Source organism: Apis mellifera, linkage group LG9 (assembly GCF_003254395.2).
Source record: "Apis mellifera strain DH4 linkage group LG9, Amel_HAv3.1, whole genome shotgun sequence".
NCBI lineage: Eukaryota > Metazoa > Arthropoda > Insecta > Hymenoptera > Apidae > Apis > Apis mellifera.
The window spans coordinates 6,413,467-6,430,872 of record NC_037646.1 but is presented as its reverse complement, the minus strand read 5'-3'; the positions used below and the strand labels follow the sequence as shown (position 1 = coordinate 6,430,872).

Genomic DNA, 17,406 nt, shown 5'->3' with positions numbered 1-17,406 from the left:
TTTATGATGTTAACAAAAATTATGAGATTAAATGCGTAAAATTTTTAAATATAAACCGTTCGTTATATTAAAAATTGGCGGGAGATTTCAAATAAAAAAATATATTCAAATAATAACAAATTTGAAAATTATATTAGAAATCAAAATAATTTTTGTTTTTATGCTTATACTTTGTAATGTTCTTCAAAATTATTATCTCCAAATTATTACATGTTTAAGAATTTATGCTATGATTCTTTCATTGATTCTTTCGGTTTGAGCTCGAAACTAGCAAGATGGCTGCTATTGAATCGAGCATGTATAGAGTGGTCGGTGTTCTGCGCTGGCGTTAGTACGTGTGAGAGAAGGGTATGTTCAGTTTTGCCGAAAATATGCAGTATTCGCGAAACCTCAATGTGTGTTAGGTTAAAAATTTGACATGTGCACAAAAAGAAGTGTTTTAAATATAAAAGAAATGATAATATTCGAGTATTATTCGCGCGAATATTGAGCTGTCGCTCGAATGCGCATTACGTATTACCGCCGCAAGTATAGAATCGGTTAACAGTGAATCTTGTATCAAGTTCATAGTACAAAGCACGTGGTGTTAAACCGTTTTTGATTTATCTTATCAAGTAACAGTGAGCTGGGATAATTTTTTAATTGAAAAAGGATTTGAAGAAGTTCTCTTTATAATTGATTATCTTAACAAATGTAAGAAAATAAGATAATTAAGTGCATGCTTGAAACATAAATACTTTTATTATTGAAATTTATGTAAAAAAACGATATCGTTCTCGACGTAACATCTAAAATAGATGATCTTTCAAATAGCTGTCTTATCATTATATATCACATTTACTTTTTTTTAAAGCAATATTAAAAATAGTGCAAATAGTGTTTCATTGTTACAAAATAAAGACCAAAGTTCAAAGATCTTCAAAAAAATTATAACTCACACACATATATATATATATAACTTCTCATGTAAATCACGATTCGAATTCAGTTCTTCGTTGATCACGAAGTACATCACGTCGTGGATCAGCTATATCTTGTGTCCTTTCCTCGTCTCTCTTCTTTTACGTATACACATTTATGTACGTGTGTACCTACAGATATTACTTATACATATCTATACACCCACACCATTCTCGACCCTTGGATCACGTATAGTGATAATTTCCTCTTTTGATCGCGGTGGGAAAACAGACTGTTAGTCGACAGGAATCGTCGAACTCGTTGAGAAGTCACGAGGTTGAAAAATTAAGATAGTCGTGATATAGTCGAATATATAGAGAAGGTAAGCAATGAACTTAACTTTTTTCTTAAATAATATTTTAATTTGAGTTTAAAAATAATATAAATGTTTAAAATCCATATGTTATGATTTTATGTTTGATACACTAACTTTATATTAGAAATTGTTTTTCCATGTACTTATATAATGACCTATAAAGCAATTATAAAATATATATATGTATTTTATATATATATATATATATATATATATATATATATATATATATATATTGACAATGTACAATCAACTCATAATTTTTAGTGATGAAAAATGATTTTGGATTACTTGTAATTCAAACTTCTTGAATAGTATCGCAGTAAATAGAAATTCAATATTAGATCTAATTAAAATTGAATTAATAACATTCTTCTTCATTTATCCTAAAGTGCGAATATTATCATAGTTATAGCATTCCACAAACAAGTCATCGATCTTTCTGTTAAGTATTAAATTCATGGTCAAATTGTATGCGGTTACCGGTCATGTATTATCGATAAATGAATGGATTATTATATAAGTAATTTCATGCGCGTACATGCTTGAGTTATTTTAAAAAATTTTACAGTAAATATATCTTATTTATATTCAGTTAATATTTGTCGTGCAATTTGTATTAACCATGATTAATTGTAAGAATAAAAAAATAAAATTTTTAAATTTTTATATAACCTTACGTATAATTAGTATTTTTATTTTACATAAAAACATTAATTTAACTTTTTTGTAATTTAATCGAGGTCAACGATAATTAATTATCGTTCAAACGGCAATTTTATTTTTTGATTATGTTATCGATGACATATTTTTTATAATCATAATTACTTAATTTACTTTTCTACTTTTTATATGAGAAAAGTAACTATCGCGATCTTCACACCGCACATCTGGCATCCAATATCACCTGATACTCGTTGTACTTCAGGACAATAGTGTAATGCAACACATCGTTAGTAATATATAGACAAAAACAAGTATTGCAATATGGTTTACATCCATATTGACTGATTCAACAAATTAGAAATAAAATGGTAGTATTATTGTTAAAATATTTTAACAATAAAAATCATATTTACTTAGAATGGAATTTTAATAATATATCTTTATTAGGAAAAACCATTATTAGGAAAATTATTATAAATTATTATAATAATTTATAAATTATTATAATTATAAATTATTATAAAAATAATCATTCTAATCATGATTAAATTATTTTCTAATAATTTAATTTTTAAATTTTATTAAATTTTATATGTTATTTAATTTCTTGATACTTTAATTTTTTTTCAATTAATAGTACTTACTTGAAGTCATTTCTTTTCATCATATAATTCATTCAAAAAATTATATTTTTTCAATTAAAAAAAATAGTAGTTACTTGAAGTCGTTTCTTTTCATCATATAATTTATTCAAACAATTTTTTTAAAATTAAAAAAATATATTTTTAATTTTAATCTTTGCATCTAATATAATTAAAATTTATATTTTGTTATTATTAAATAATTAGTTATTTATCATTTAAAAAATATTAAAAATATTAACCATCTAATTTATATTATTTATCAAATAATGATTACATAAAATAAAATCTATTATGTATTAATTATTTATATTTGATTATTATCGTAGTGATAACATTATCTTGGCGTATAAAACAGGTAAAGTTTTTAGAACTACTTGTAATTATACTTATCAATCATTCTCGTTGATTATTTTATAGTGGTCAATACACGTTACACAACACATTTAGGAACGTAACTATATTTATGATCTCGAAAGCGGTCAATCAATGTTTAAATATCACTTCAATATGATTTAATATTTTCAATAGTAAACCATAGTAAACATAACACGTGATCTGTAGCGCACATAATGTAAATGTATATTCCATATTCACCTTGGTATAACTTAAGCGTAACACGAGTTATAGCAGGGAGCAACGTTCAATGTCGTAAAACTTATTATCTTGGGGTTTGCAGAATGGTTCATGCACTTTGCAGACTGGTTCATATGTTCCAACATTTTTTTACATCCTATTTTTGCGATGAATTTGATTCTCAAAGATTAATTGAATAATAAATTAATAGATAGATTATTAGTTGATGATAAATTATCTTTATCAAATTAGATAATGATTCTTTTGTCTTTTTTAAAATTATATTAATTTAATTAATTTAAAATTATATTAATTATTTTTTGTTATAATAAATATGAGGAATATTATTATGAATAATATTCACTTCTTCAAAATTTCATTTCTTAAAAGTATTGATTTATGCAAATATTTCTATCTATTTAATTGATATGTTTTTTTTTCTATAGAATTGAATTTAGATATATATATTGAATTGAACCAATTTTGAATTCTTTTCGTTTGATAAATTTGATTATATATTTTTGAAACGTTTTATTGTTGTAAAGACAAGTTGTATAAATGTACTATAAATTATTTAGTAATTAAAAAAATAAATAATATATTATTTATTTTGTTTTGTCTTAATATTCAATGTATTTCATATATTTAATCACATATATTTAATTTGTTTTAGATATTGTTAAAATCATGAATTTATCTTTCCTGTTGTTAAAAAATCTTGTTTTATTTTTATTATTAATTTAAACATTAAAACAAAGAATTAAATTGATAAATTTTCCAATTAATTTATTTAATGTATTCAATATTTATTATTCAATATTCATTTATTTATAAATTCAGTAACGTGTACTTAATCTTTAGTAATCTGATTATTAATGATATTATATTGTTTTAAATTGTAAGTGATTTTGATTACTAATTTGTTAATTATTTAATTGTTAATATAATACTAAATTAAAATTAAAAAATAATATATTAAATTAAAATTTATCTTATTCAATGAATAACATATAATTAATATTTCAAAAATTTTTATTTATATAATTTTTTCTTATTATATTATCGCAAATTAATAAATTGTATATTATATTGGAACATTTTCTATGTACAATCTGAAACTGCTATTTTTTTTTGTTTTTTTTCATGTCATTTCTCTCTTCGATCACATAATCAAACTTCAAATTATCCTTAGTAGTATTATCGAATTATAATACAATATTCAACACTCTAATGATCTGGGCGATAGCCTTGATATAAACAGCTCAATATTTTAGTGAAATAAAGAAATGAGACCATGCAATCGTGATAGTATTTAGAAAGAAAAATATCTATGAAATTATATTAATTTCTATATCATTGCCATTTTGGTAGTTTTATTCGTTCTTTTTTTTATTCTTATATGTAATGAGGGAATTGAAACATTCTTTTTTAACGATTTAAATTCAAATTAGAAATGAATCAAATTTCTATATTCTATATGTATTATTTTTTAATCATTTTGTATTTCCTATATTCTTACGCATATATATATATATATATACACATATCAATCAATAATATATAATTAAAATTTTATCGATTCATTTTTCCTGGAATTAACTTTTTCATTTTGATTTTAATCAGAATTCAATTTTCGATTATTATCAGTAATATAACAATATCATTTCATAAATACGATGATTAAGGTAATTTTGTTTCGAGATATATATTACGATAATATGTTCAAATCATCGAAACGAGAAGTTGTTAAAATCATCGTCAATCATTGTTCAATCGTCATTTCCTGTTTCGTTAATTCTCATGGTATTCGATAGAAATCCATTTCTTGCTCGTTTACATAATTTGACCTAATATCAGAGGATGCCAGCCATTAGTGCTTCGACGATCGAGCAGATTTGTAGCTCGTAAGCGACCAAGGGACACATGAACGCTTCCCAGACAGGAAGCTAACCAATAGGAACGTTCCAATTTGTATGCACACGTGCACGATTCGTGGGCATTATGTTTTATCTTTCGCAAATTCTTATAAAATAGATAAATATTTACTATTTAAACAGATATCCTAAAATAGATATCTGATTACTTTTCACATGAAACAGTTTAATATAATATAATATTGTAATTGAAATTGATCATTAATCTTTTAATGATTTTAATTCTTTGATTAAGTTAAGCAATAAAATTAATTTTTAAAAATATTAGTAATACAAATTTACTAATATTATATTACTAATATTAATATTTATTAATATTAGTAATAAAAATACAGAAATATATTTATAGAGAATTTAGAATTATTCAAATTAATCTTTGGATTTTAAAAGGATTTAAAAATATTTAAAATTTACATTATGATTTATTTAGTTTTTAGAATTTCATTCAGTATACATTTTTAGTTCTATTTTCATTTTAATAATAAATATTTTATTACGTTTCTAATAATCTTTATTTCCAAGCTTTGAAATAAAAGAGTTTGTCAGAGAGGAAATTGCAGTATTGAAATTTATGCGAATTTTGAAATCATCATGCATGTAATTTCATGCGAATTTTGAAATAATCACGCATATTTTTATTTTAACTTTTATTACAATCAAATTCCTAGATGTAATTAATTATTTTATTGAAAAGTTTTTAAAATGAGACACAATTTCTAAAAAATAATTAATTCAAAAATTTGTATCTATGTTATTTGAATATTTATAATCATGGATACTTTTTTGATCAATTGTGCATGTTTGCTGATTCCAGCTTTTGTTAAGATTATATATTTTAGCCAATGATTCCAATATTAAATTGATCTATTAATTTTCTTTCAAAGTTATTTTAAAACTAGTTTTTTGTAATTTATTTTTTAAAATCATTTTATTTCTATATAATATTAATATATTATATCATATATGCATTATAGGAGATATATTACTGAAATAATATTTTTAATGTTTCTGAATATATTTAATTTTTTTCAAGAAAAACGATTAAAATACATGTATATAATATTGTATGTGTATGTATATATAAAAAGTAGATAAAAGATAATTATATAATTATAATCATAGATCATAGATCATAGAACATATTCTATTAAAAAGATGTTTAAGATATTTTGTTACGTAAATTTATTTGCGTAGTAATTGAATATTTTTTTAAGATAATTTTATAATAAATATAATAAAATATATTTTTTAATATATGCGAATAAATTTTTATAGTATATAATGATGAGAAAAATAATATAAAATTAATATCTCTGTAATGCAAACGTTGCATTACCATTAAGGAATTTATTGAATGTTAAAAAATTTTGGATAACCTCATTATTGGAAAAATTGAATATTTAAATAATGACACTAGTAGTATTGTTCAAGGTCGATTGTGAGTTGCTTAAGCACGCATGCATATATGATATATATAGACGATAGTGACAGTGTATATATAGCATGGTAGCTCAGTAACCCTGTTGTCTATTTTCAAAGATAGAGTTTCGCAGTATTAAGGTTTTTTTTAATTTGCCATTTCTTAGCATGAATATTATTTTAATTATATCAATACAATATATTTCTATATATTTGTTACATGTTTAACAAATACATCACAAAACTTTACTTACAGATTTAAATATGCAAAATAATGAGAAAGAGTTATTCAAATATGAAAAAAATTTACAGATAAGTTTGTTTATTCTAACTTTTATAAAAAATAAATATAAGATATAAAAATGTAATATAAGATATTAAATATAAATATAAGATATAAAAATATATGATAGCGTTAAGATGATTGATAAGATTGATAATTCAAATATAAACATTTATTTCATTTTTATACAATTTTATAGAATTTCTTGCGAGAAAAAATATTATATTTAAATATGGGCTAAAATAATATTTTCTGTAGTTTTTTTTTTTTTTAGATAAATTTGAATATTATTTAAATTTTATATAATTTTATGAGTATATTATATAGCCATATAGTAAATTTTTATCATTATTATATAATTTTTTTTGACATATAAATGAATTTTTTGTAGAACTTTTTATTCATTTCATAATTGTAAAAACATGTATATTCATAATTATATAATTGTAGACTTTTAACATAACATTGAAATTTTTTATTTTTTTGTCTTTTATTTATTTATTTTATATTATGAATATTTATATATTCTCTCTCTCTCTCTCTCTCTCTCTCTCTCTCTCTCTCTCTCTCTCTCTCTCTCTCTCTCTCTCTCTGTCTATCTATCTATCTATCTATCTATCTATCTCTATATCAATATTTAAAATATTAATAAGTAAAAATTGATCAAATAAATCATCAACTTAAATAGGACATACATATATGTATACATATATGTTGCCTATATCAGAAATATCGGTGTTCACGTCGAGAACGATTTCAATATCGTTACAAATACAAGTTACGAATACAAAGCGGACGGAAAGCCGTACCTATTTTACGATATGTACCATTAATCACATCGATTGCTAATAATTTTTCTTACAGTGTTATTAATCCACATCATATCGACTTCTATTAAAATACTGGAGGTACAGTATCTTGGGAATAAAGGTGACCTGATAACGATTCATCATGATCGTGGACGAGAAATCGTGAGTCGTAGTAGCTAGATGAAAAGAAAAAAAAAAAAATCATTAACTTTTTTCTATGCTTTTCTTTGCTATGAATATCTTTCATCTTCTAAGCTTGTACATTTGTGCTTGTAGATTTATAATTTATTTATTTTTTTATATATAAAAATCTTTCGCTCTTTCATCAATATTATATATATTTTATTATATAAACTAAGATTTTTTTTCAAACAAAATTACGTAATTTACAATACATGTAAATTAAGACAAGATTTTTAGTATGAATATGTATATATTGATATATTATAATCAAGTATTATTTGTTTATTATATTTACTAGTATTTATATTTTATAATTTTTAAATAAATGAATATATTTGTATATAAATATATTTTGTTAACTCATAAATTTAAAAATAGTTATTGACTTGAAATAAAAACATTTAACATACGTAAATTTCTTATGAGAATGCAAATTAAGATATTGAATTTTATAATATTATGTGATGCAAAATGCGTTATTTTTTTCAATGATAAATTCAAAATCCGTCTAAGAATAGCAAATTTTTGTATTATAATGTTAATGAATTACCATAGTTTTTAAAATTATATAACATTTTATTACATGTATTTATTCAAATGTAAATAGATTAAAATTTGCATTGCAAAATGTATTAAAGATTAAATTTTCTTTAAATGATTTTTATAAATTGAATTAAGTACTATGATATCTTTAAATTAAATGAAATATTTTAATACAATATTAATAAATAATCTTGATTTTTCTATGTTGATATTTATAAATTTTAAATTAATTTAAAAAAAATATATCAAATAATATCAATATATAATCATCTGATTTTTCGTATATTAATTTATGACACGTTAAATTTTAATGTTAATTTTAATTATTCAATTTATCCGAAACAAAAGAAATAATCAATAGTATAAACATATACAATATTAAGATATTTAATGCTCGATTTTAAATTTAAAAAATTAAAAAAATATTAAATTATTTAATTTAAAAATAATTTTTGTTTCAAAATATCTATATATTCGAACATGTGTCAATCATATTATTTCCTAGTATTATTTATAATTATTTTCTGATCTAACATTTCAAAACAATAAAATTTTATCTTATATGAAATTGATGTATTTAAAAAAGGTAAAGAATTATTAATATATTCTAAGAATTAATTGCCAATAAATGATCCGCGTAATTTATTTTTGATAACCGTTTTGTATCATGCGAACTTTGATGCGATAATATATATATTTCATTCTTTCACAATAATTTTTATAACCGAGTAAAGATGTATAGAGAGAAAACTGGTTGGAATTTCAGATAAGATCATGTGCATGGTACAGTAGTAGCTACATCTGACATAACGGCGTTCAAAGTCCTCGGAAATATCTGAATCACATACACTTGTCGCTAGTTATGCCATGCTTTCAATTGTGTTTGTTCCGTATGTTGGTATGTTACGTACTATATAGGGTGTCGCGTGGCGCCATTCTATTATTTCGAGTCGGTAAAGTCATTATGAGCCACGATTTGACTTTACAAACTTTAATTTTAATTTTGCGGTATTATTATTTGAATGTGTGTTTTATCATAATTGCAAATTACAATATTTTTATAAATATTTTATTCTCTTTTTTAAATAAACAATATAATTTTTTTATTTAGGAAATTGATATATTGTTTCGTATTATTTATTTATTTATTATAATAATAGCATTTCATATATGTCGACAAAGACTTTAACATTTAAAGCGAATTATTTAAACGGAGTAAACGATCCTTTACGTATAATGAAACGTACGGATATAACCGCGAGACAGCATGGTATAAAAATGATAAGAATGTGAAATGTGATATTTAATATTGTTAGAATATTTTATTTTCTTAATACGTGGAAGTTATATAAAAGTTATAATATGATTTATAAATTCATAAAAATAGTAATCTAATATAAGTCATTAAATTAAAAAAAATGCTATGTTCGAATATAGATATTCAGATAATCTTAATTTAGTTTCATTTAAATTTAATTCAATTTTCCTTATTATTTATATGAAATAAAATCAAATAAGAAATTACGAATTATTCTATTATAAGATTTAATTTATAACAGACATAGATACCTGCATATATATTTAATAAATTTTATATATTTTACATTGTTGTATTTGTAGACTACATTTTTCTAAATTTTTTGAAATAAATAAAAAATGTAATGCTATTTTTAGCGAAGAAACATAGAATCTTATTGATTTGAATGCCAGCACTTGAGCACTTGTTGAGTTGTAATAAGTACTTCTAACGTATTTATTTATAATTAATTTTGATAGCAGTAATCTTATCATTGATCTCTTTCAATTTTTATAAAGTGACTGGTAATAATTGTAAAAGAACTAGAATTAGAATGTTCCGGAATTTTAACGATTATTTTCATTAGAAAAAAATTTCTGTCCCTCTTCTGTATAAAACGCATTATGGAATGAAGAATGCAATGGAAGAGAGATAAAAGATCCTTAAAAAATGGTTAATCGTTCATGCCGAATTTTTCAAATTATAGATTATAAAACATATATCAGAGAATAAATAAATTACATTCTAAAAATCATACGCGATTTAATCAACAAATATATTCTCTTCCGCGATCATTTGATTGCAGATCTGAGCACCAGCGCAAAATGATGAATTTATATTTTGCGGATATCAGCATTATTTAATTTATATTTATTATTATAGGAATCTGTAATTTTTCATAGAATCAAATAAATTCTATAAAAATTAAAACAATTTGTCCAATAATTCTTATACAATAATGTAAATAATTTTTTTATTTTTTATCTGTTTTCTACTTCTATTTGTTCATTTGATTAGCTTTTATTATTCATTCAATTTCCGAGAATAAATCGATATCGTTTCGCGCAATCAAATTTAATTGCTATGAAATCATGTAATCGTGTGATATTGCACTATTTTTGCATGATATCTCCGTTCTTATTTACAAGGTCAATTTAAAGGGTGAGCTTGATAAAGAAAAATAAACTAACAACTTTATGCATTGTGTGATTATTATTATTAAAGTCGAATAAGGATGGCGATATCGATAGATCTCATTAGTTTGAGAGGGAATATTACTAGAATATTGTTTACTGCACCGACGGTCGGTGTAAATAATCTTCAATTGATAGAGCAGGATATTCATGTAATTAAGTAAAAGATTAATTGTGTTGAATGGAAAAAAAATTATCAAAAAATATGATAAAATTTCTTTTTCTTCTTGAAATTTATATTTATAAGTATCGAAGTAATATTGTATAAAAAAAAGCAGTATTTTATAAATAAGATTTACAACTTTATCAATTGAAGGTTAAACAGTTTATCATTTTATATTGGACTATATTAATAGTCTTTAATCTTATGCTTATCTCAAACTAATGTTTATGATTTTTTTCTTCCCTATTTTTTTCTTTTATCTTTCCTTACTGTTTTAAAAATATTGCATTTAGATTATATAAGTTGAATAGAATATGAATCTTAATGCATGAATATGAGTTTATTATGTATTTTTGCTTCATCATGGAATTGATTTAGACGTATATTTTCTTTTTATAACATATTTTATATTAAAAATTTTATTTTCCTTGTATTTCCTTATATTTTTTTAAATATTGAAATAGAATAGTAAATATTAATGTGTTTTATTTTAAAAAATTCATTAGAAATACGATTTTTTAATTACATATCGGTATATTTATCGGATGTAAAATATTAAACAATTATAATAAAATTATTTTTTAATGTATAATAATTCTGACATTAACAAACATTGAATATGAATATGAATTTTATATTTTAATAATGCTAATGATTTTATTTTACAAAGTATATAATAATGTATATTAATATTTAACAATTGAATTTTATTTCACAAGTTTTTAAATATTAATTTTCAAAAATATATTTATATTAAATTATCTGAATTTTCAAATTTTGATACATATATAAAAAATTACTCGTATTGCTAAAGCATTAACTAAAATAGTTATATACATATATTCTCTAAATCATATTATTTTATAAATCACAATATCATAAAATTATTATTGACATTTATCTATATCCTATATAAAAAAAAAAAGCTTATCTAGCTTAAGCTTTCAAAATTTATAAAATAAAATTTTTTTATCTTTAGTTGCAAATAATGAAATCTTTTCCTTCTAGAAACTTTGCTTATATTGAATCAGCAAAAAGTTTTTAAAAATATAAATATAAAAAATAAAATTTTTCAAACTTTGTTCTTAGTGAAATGGAAAGTTTCTGGATTATCAGCGCGATCAACGCGCTCAAGGCGCTTTCCTATGTGTACGACCTGTTAACGTTTCCAATGTACCTCATACTCCAGCGACCATGGAAAAGGAGAAAGGCTTCCCGAAGGATTAAAGCTCGACCTATTGCGAAAGATGATAAGAGTATTACTTATAGGAGTGTTGATGAACCACAAGAAGTACACATCATGCTTGAACGAGAAAATATCGATACACTTGACAAAATAATGCTTTGGATTACTAAGGAGCATAAAGGGAAAAAATGTGTTGGTACAAGGCAGATACTTGCTGAGGAGGATGAGGTTCAACCTACTGGTAGAATATTTAAAAAGGTATAATAAGAAACAATTACATTCTTTCTTAAAGTGCAATATGAATTGATTAAAGACAAGAATTGCATTACAGATATATTTATTTTCGGAATTTTCTTTGAGAATTAAAGAAATTAAAAAGAGATGTGTTTTTTAAAATATTTTTCATGTACTTGTGTAAAATGGATACATACAATGATACTCGTTGCAAATTTAAACATGGATGGGTGGGATTTTATATATGTATCAAATATTCTATTTTTTGGAGTTTCTTTGAAGTTTTATTCAGTGTTTCATGAAAACAACGATAAATACTAGAAAAACTAAATAAAACATAATACATTTAATATTAATGGCACATGACTTTATATTAATGTTATAAGTTAAAATTATTAATAATATTACTTGTTAAAATTATAATATTAAATATTCTTTCCTTAATCAAATTCGTATCATATTTTTAAACTTTCTAATTTATCATTTATAATTTAATTTAATAATAAATTGATTAAATTATTTTATAGTATAAAATGGGAGAATATAAATGGAAAACTTATTTGGAAGTTGAAATGCTTATGACTGCCTTTGGTCGAGGTTTAAAAGAATATGGTCTTACGTCGTCTAGAAATATCGTCATCTTTGCCGAGACTAGAGAGGAATGGATGATTGCAGCTTATGGTTGCTTCAAGCAGAATTTGGTTGTAGTAACTTTATACGCGACTCTAGGTGAAGAGGCCATTGCTCACGGGATTAATGAAACAGAAGTCGATATCGTGATAACCAGTCATGACTTATTGCCGAAGTTTAAATCGCTCCTTAAAATATTACCTAAAGTTAAAACGATTGTTTACATGGAAGATCAATTAAAACCTACTGATACAAAGGGTTATAAGGTACATATTTTATAATATAGATATTAATAAAAAATATATAATAATTTATAAAAATAATATAAAAATATCATTGAATATTTAATTATAAAAAAATTATAAAAGTTTTTATTATTATTTATACTTTTCTCATACATTTTAGGAAGGTGTTAAGCTTATACCATTCTCTGAGGTGATAAAAAAAGGTAACATTTCCACTGCACCATTGTTATCACCACAAAGTGATGATACTGCAATTATTATGTATACATCTGGATCAACCGGAATACCAAAAGGTGTACTTCTATCACATAAAAATGTGATTTCTGTAATGAAAACGTTTTGTGATATCGTCGAAATTAAACCAGATGATGTCTTTCTTGCATTTTTACCTTTGGCTCATGTTTTCGAACTTCTTGCTGAGAGTGTGTGCTTATTATCTGGAGTACCTATCGGCTATAGTTCGCCTCTTACTATGATCGATTCAAGTAGCAAAATTCAAAAAGGATCCAAAGGGGATGCATCGGTTCTTCGCCCAACTTGTGTAACTTCTGTACCTGTAAGTTTTGAAAATTAAATAACATTTATAATAACAAATAAATTGTAATAATTTTATTTTTATTTTACAGCTTATTCTGGATCGTATTTCCAAAGGTATTAATGAAAAAGTAATGAAATCGGGATTTTTAAGTCGAGCAATTTTTAAATTTGCCTACAACTATAAATTGAAATGGTATAAACGTGGTTATGATACTCCTTTTTTGGATAAATATGTTTTTGGAGCTGCAAGACAAGTTCTTGGTGGAAGAGTTCGCCTTATTCTTTGTGGTGGTGCTCCTTTGACTCCAGATACTCAGACTCAAATTAAAATTTGTCTTTGTGTTACTTTAACTCAAGGATATGGCCTTACCGAAAGTACTTCTTGTGCTACAGTTATGGATAGTATGTTATTTCTATTTTTTATTAAATAATTTTTTATTTTTATAAAACATTTTTTTTAAAATAATTTTTACTTTTAATTTATAGAAGATGATACAAGTATCGGAAGAGTAGGAGGACCAACTACAATTTGTGATATTCGTTTAGTAAATTGGGAAGATGCTGGTTATAGAGTTACAGATGTTCCATATCCTAGAGGAGAAATCATAATTGGGGGTGAAAATATTTCAGCTGGTTACTATAAGTTATTAGATAAAACAAAAGAAGACTTTTTTCAAGAAGATGGAAAACGATGGTTCAGAACTGGTGATATTGGAGAAATTCATGAAGATGGTTGTATAAAAATTATAGGTATATTTTAATTTTAATTTATTATATTCATTTAAAAAAAAAATTTTTTTCAATATAATTACAATAAATTTTTATCAATTTTAATTATTTTTACAGATCGAAAAAAGGATTTGGTTAAATTACAATTTGGTGAATATGTTTCTTTGGGCAAAATCGAAGCAGAATTAAAAACATGTCCTATTGTAGAAAACATTTGTGTTTATGGAGACTCGTATAAAACTTTCACAGTAGCACTAATAGTGCCCAATGCATTCTATCTAGAACAAATTGCTAGGAATATAGGAATTAATGGAAAAAATTTTGAGGAACTTTGCAATGATCCACAAATTGAAAAAGCAGTGTTACAGGAATTGATTGAACAAGCTAAAAAATGTAAGTATATAAAACAAAATTTTTTAAAATATTTTAATATTTTTAAACAATTTTTATTTTTGATTCAGGTAAGCTCCAGAGATATGAAATACCAGCTGCTATAAAACTCTGTTCAGAACAATGGTCACCTGACATGGGATTGGTAACCGCTGCATTTAAGCTTAAAAGAAAAGCAGTTCAAGAGCGTTATCAACATGAAATCAACAGAATGTATGCCTCGTGATAAAAAGAGATATAAAATGTGTAAAGAAAAAAAATAGGTGAAGTGATGTCGAGCTTTTCGATTTAGCAAAACTTCGATAACTTTCGCATGAATTTTGCGGAACGTGATCGAATGTTAATTAAAAACTTACTTCAGATTTGGAATCGTGTATTTTCTCTGTTCTATTTATCGAAAAAGATATCGATTTCTAAAGATCTACTTATATCGTTAAACGTATATAAAAAATTAATCTATAAGGAATTCTTTCTGCTCGAAAATATTTTATTAGTCAGTTTAATTTTTCGTTTCAAACAAGAAATGATTTTGATCTTCAGCAATGTCAGTATATAAAGTATGTCTTGTAACATAATTGTCGTGTACGTAATGCAAGATATGAATGATAACAAACAAATAATGAAAGAAATCAAGATTTTTTTTTTAGTTTCATCTTAATAATATACTCATTCCTTGTAACATTTGACAAATTTTGTGAGAATCAATTGTTAGGTAGTAGGCATATTAATTTTATAAATTTATAACTCGTACGGTGTACTTATCTCGAGTATTACTTGAAATCGACGAGTTTAAATTATTATTGAGGTTTAAATTATCAAGTTGATATTATAAAATTATAACATTAATGGTTGCTTTGTTTACATATTAAGGTATATATGTGTACATATAGAAAAATCAAGTAACGAATCGTCCGCTTTTACTTATTCTTAATATTAAAGAGCGAGACATTTTAGATTTACTTGAGTATTCTTATATAAATTGAACTTCTATTTAGTTAGAACGTTCTTCGTCCAATAATTGTACAATATTTGTCAATAATGTTCTTATCTACTGTTTTAAATTATTATTGCGTCAAAAAATTTTTTTCCATCAGGATACTACACGTGTGCATGTGCCGATGTGTATATGTGTATCCATTGTTGTGTGTTTGTATGCATACATGAATGAGAAAATTATTGTATGTGAGCTTATAAAAAAAAAAAAAAAAAAAGAAAAAAAAAAGAAAAAGAAAGGCATTTACAAAGAGGGAAATTGTTCTAGTTTTTTGAAGTCTTCCCGTTTGCTATGAAAAGTCAATTTGATATTTTTTTGATATTTTAACTATAATAATTGGATCATTATTCAAACATTCAATTCCAAGTCATGTTTGCACGAATTCCATTTGGGATTTAAATTAGTTGTCTTCCTATTACATTGAATATTGCATTATGGAATTCATTTGCAATAAATTTAATAAATTTATCTTTAATAATTGATTTTTTATTGAATATAATTGATATGCATATATCTCAACTGAATAAATTATTTTGTTTAATATAAATTTTTTTTTAACTCTTTTGTTTTATATAAATTCGCCTTTTTCATTAAATTTATGAAAGCGCATTGATGAAGGATTTTATATTATACAGTATTGATTATATATTTTAATATATATATATAGATATTTAATGCGCAAATAAATATATAATTTAATATTTTTCAATTTTTGTGCTTGTTAAAATCGCGATTGTATAAAAAGTGAAAAAAAAATTGATAAGTTAAAGCATATATATATTAAGTATCTCATTCTTCTTTTTCAGTCACATTAAAAGTTCCTGTGTTACAGTTAAAATATGCATTATGAATTGTTGCGAGTACCATATTGATCTTTATAAATTATTAAAAACTGTATAATATTAGATAGAAGATTAATAATTGTTGTTTGGATATGATCATATCATCAATATCTATTATTATGATTATCATTATTAATTATAAATTATAAATTATTAATAATTGAAATTATAAAATGCAAAAATAAATGTATAGATGTATAGTACATTTAATAATATTATTGCGATTTTTTTTTTTTCTAATCTGCGATCAATTGTATTTGCGAGCGATATGGTTATATATGGTTATATATTTCACAATTTTCATTTTTTATATTTCATAGCATTGACAATAATCCAACTTCGTACAAATGATGAAGAAATAAAAATTATGACAATTTTCACTCTTTGTATATTGTTTTATTTAGATCTATTAATTTTATTATTTTTTCTTATTTTTTTTTACTTTATATTGTATAAGAATATTTATAATATCTGATGTGCAATTTATAAAAGGATTAATCTTAGCAAATTATATAATTACGTTCGTATTAAAAAATTGTAATTATTTCTTCTATTTTAATCACAAAATTAATAAAGTCAATAAATTTTAAAAATAATTTTTTTGAAACATTTTTTATAAATATTCTCGTGGATTAT

The 17,406-nt window shown here is 23.1% G+C and overlaps 1 protein-coding gene across 6 annotated transcripts; it reads left to right on the top strand.

Moving 5' to 3' along the window:
* The first annotated feature begins 273 nt into the window (after positions 1-273).
* LOC409515 (long-chain-fatty-acid--CoA ligase 4) lies at positions 274-16,401 on the top strand. 6 transcript variants are annotated; one of them, XM_393022.7, is made up of 9 exons: positions 276-693; positions 7,660-7,766; positions 12,073-12,427; positions 12,931-13,299; positions 13,439-13,834; positions 13,905-14,217; positions 14,302-14,565; positions 14,662-14,937; positions 15,006-16,401. In XM_393022.7, exons 2-9 carry the CDS (start codon positions 7,747-7,749, stop codon positions 15,158-15,160), a joined length of 2,148 nt encoding a protein of 715 aa, XP_393022.3. In that variant the 5' UTR covers positions 276-693; positions 7,660-7,746; the 3' UTR covers positions 15,161-16,401. The 6 variants fall into 6 exon arrangements, with proteins under 6 accessions (XP_006561674.1, XP_393022.3, XP_006561673.1 ...); XM_006561608.3 differs by having other exon boundaries at positions 308-348; XM_006561607.3 differs by lacking the exon at positions 276-693 and adding an exon at positions 975-1,282.
* The last annotated feature ends 1,005 nt before the right edge of the window (positions 16,402-17,406 follow it).

What these genes read in the sequence shown, in the direction of transcription:
- LOC409515 (XM_393022.7), top strand. Translation starts at nt 7,747, where the DNA reads ATGATCGTGGACGAGAAATC. An exon ending in TGGTTGTATAAAAATTATAG is followed by an intron (nt 14,566 to 14,661) that starts GTATATTTTAAT and finishes TTATTTTTACAG; the next exon opens with ATCGAAAAAAGGATTTGGTT. An exon ending in GATTGAACAAGCTAAAAAAT is followed by an intron (nt 14,938 to 15,005) that starts GTAAGTATATAA and finishes TTTTTGATTCAG; the next exon opens with GTAAGCTCCAGAGATATGAA.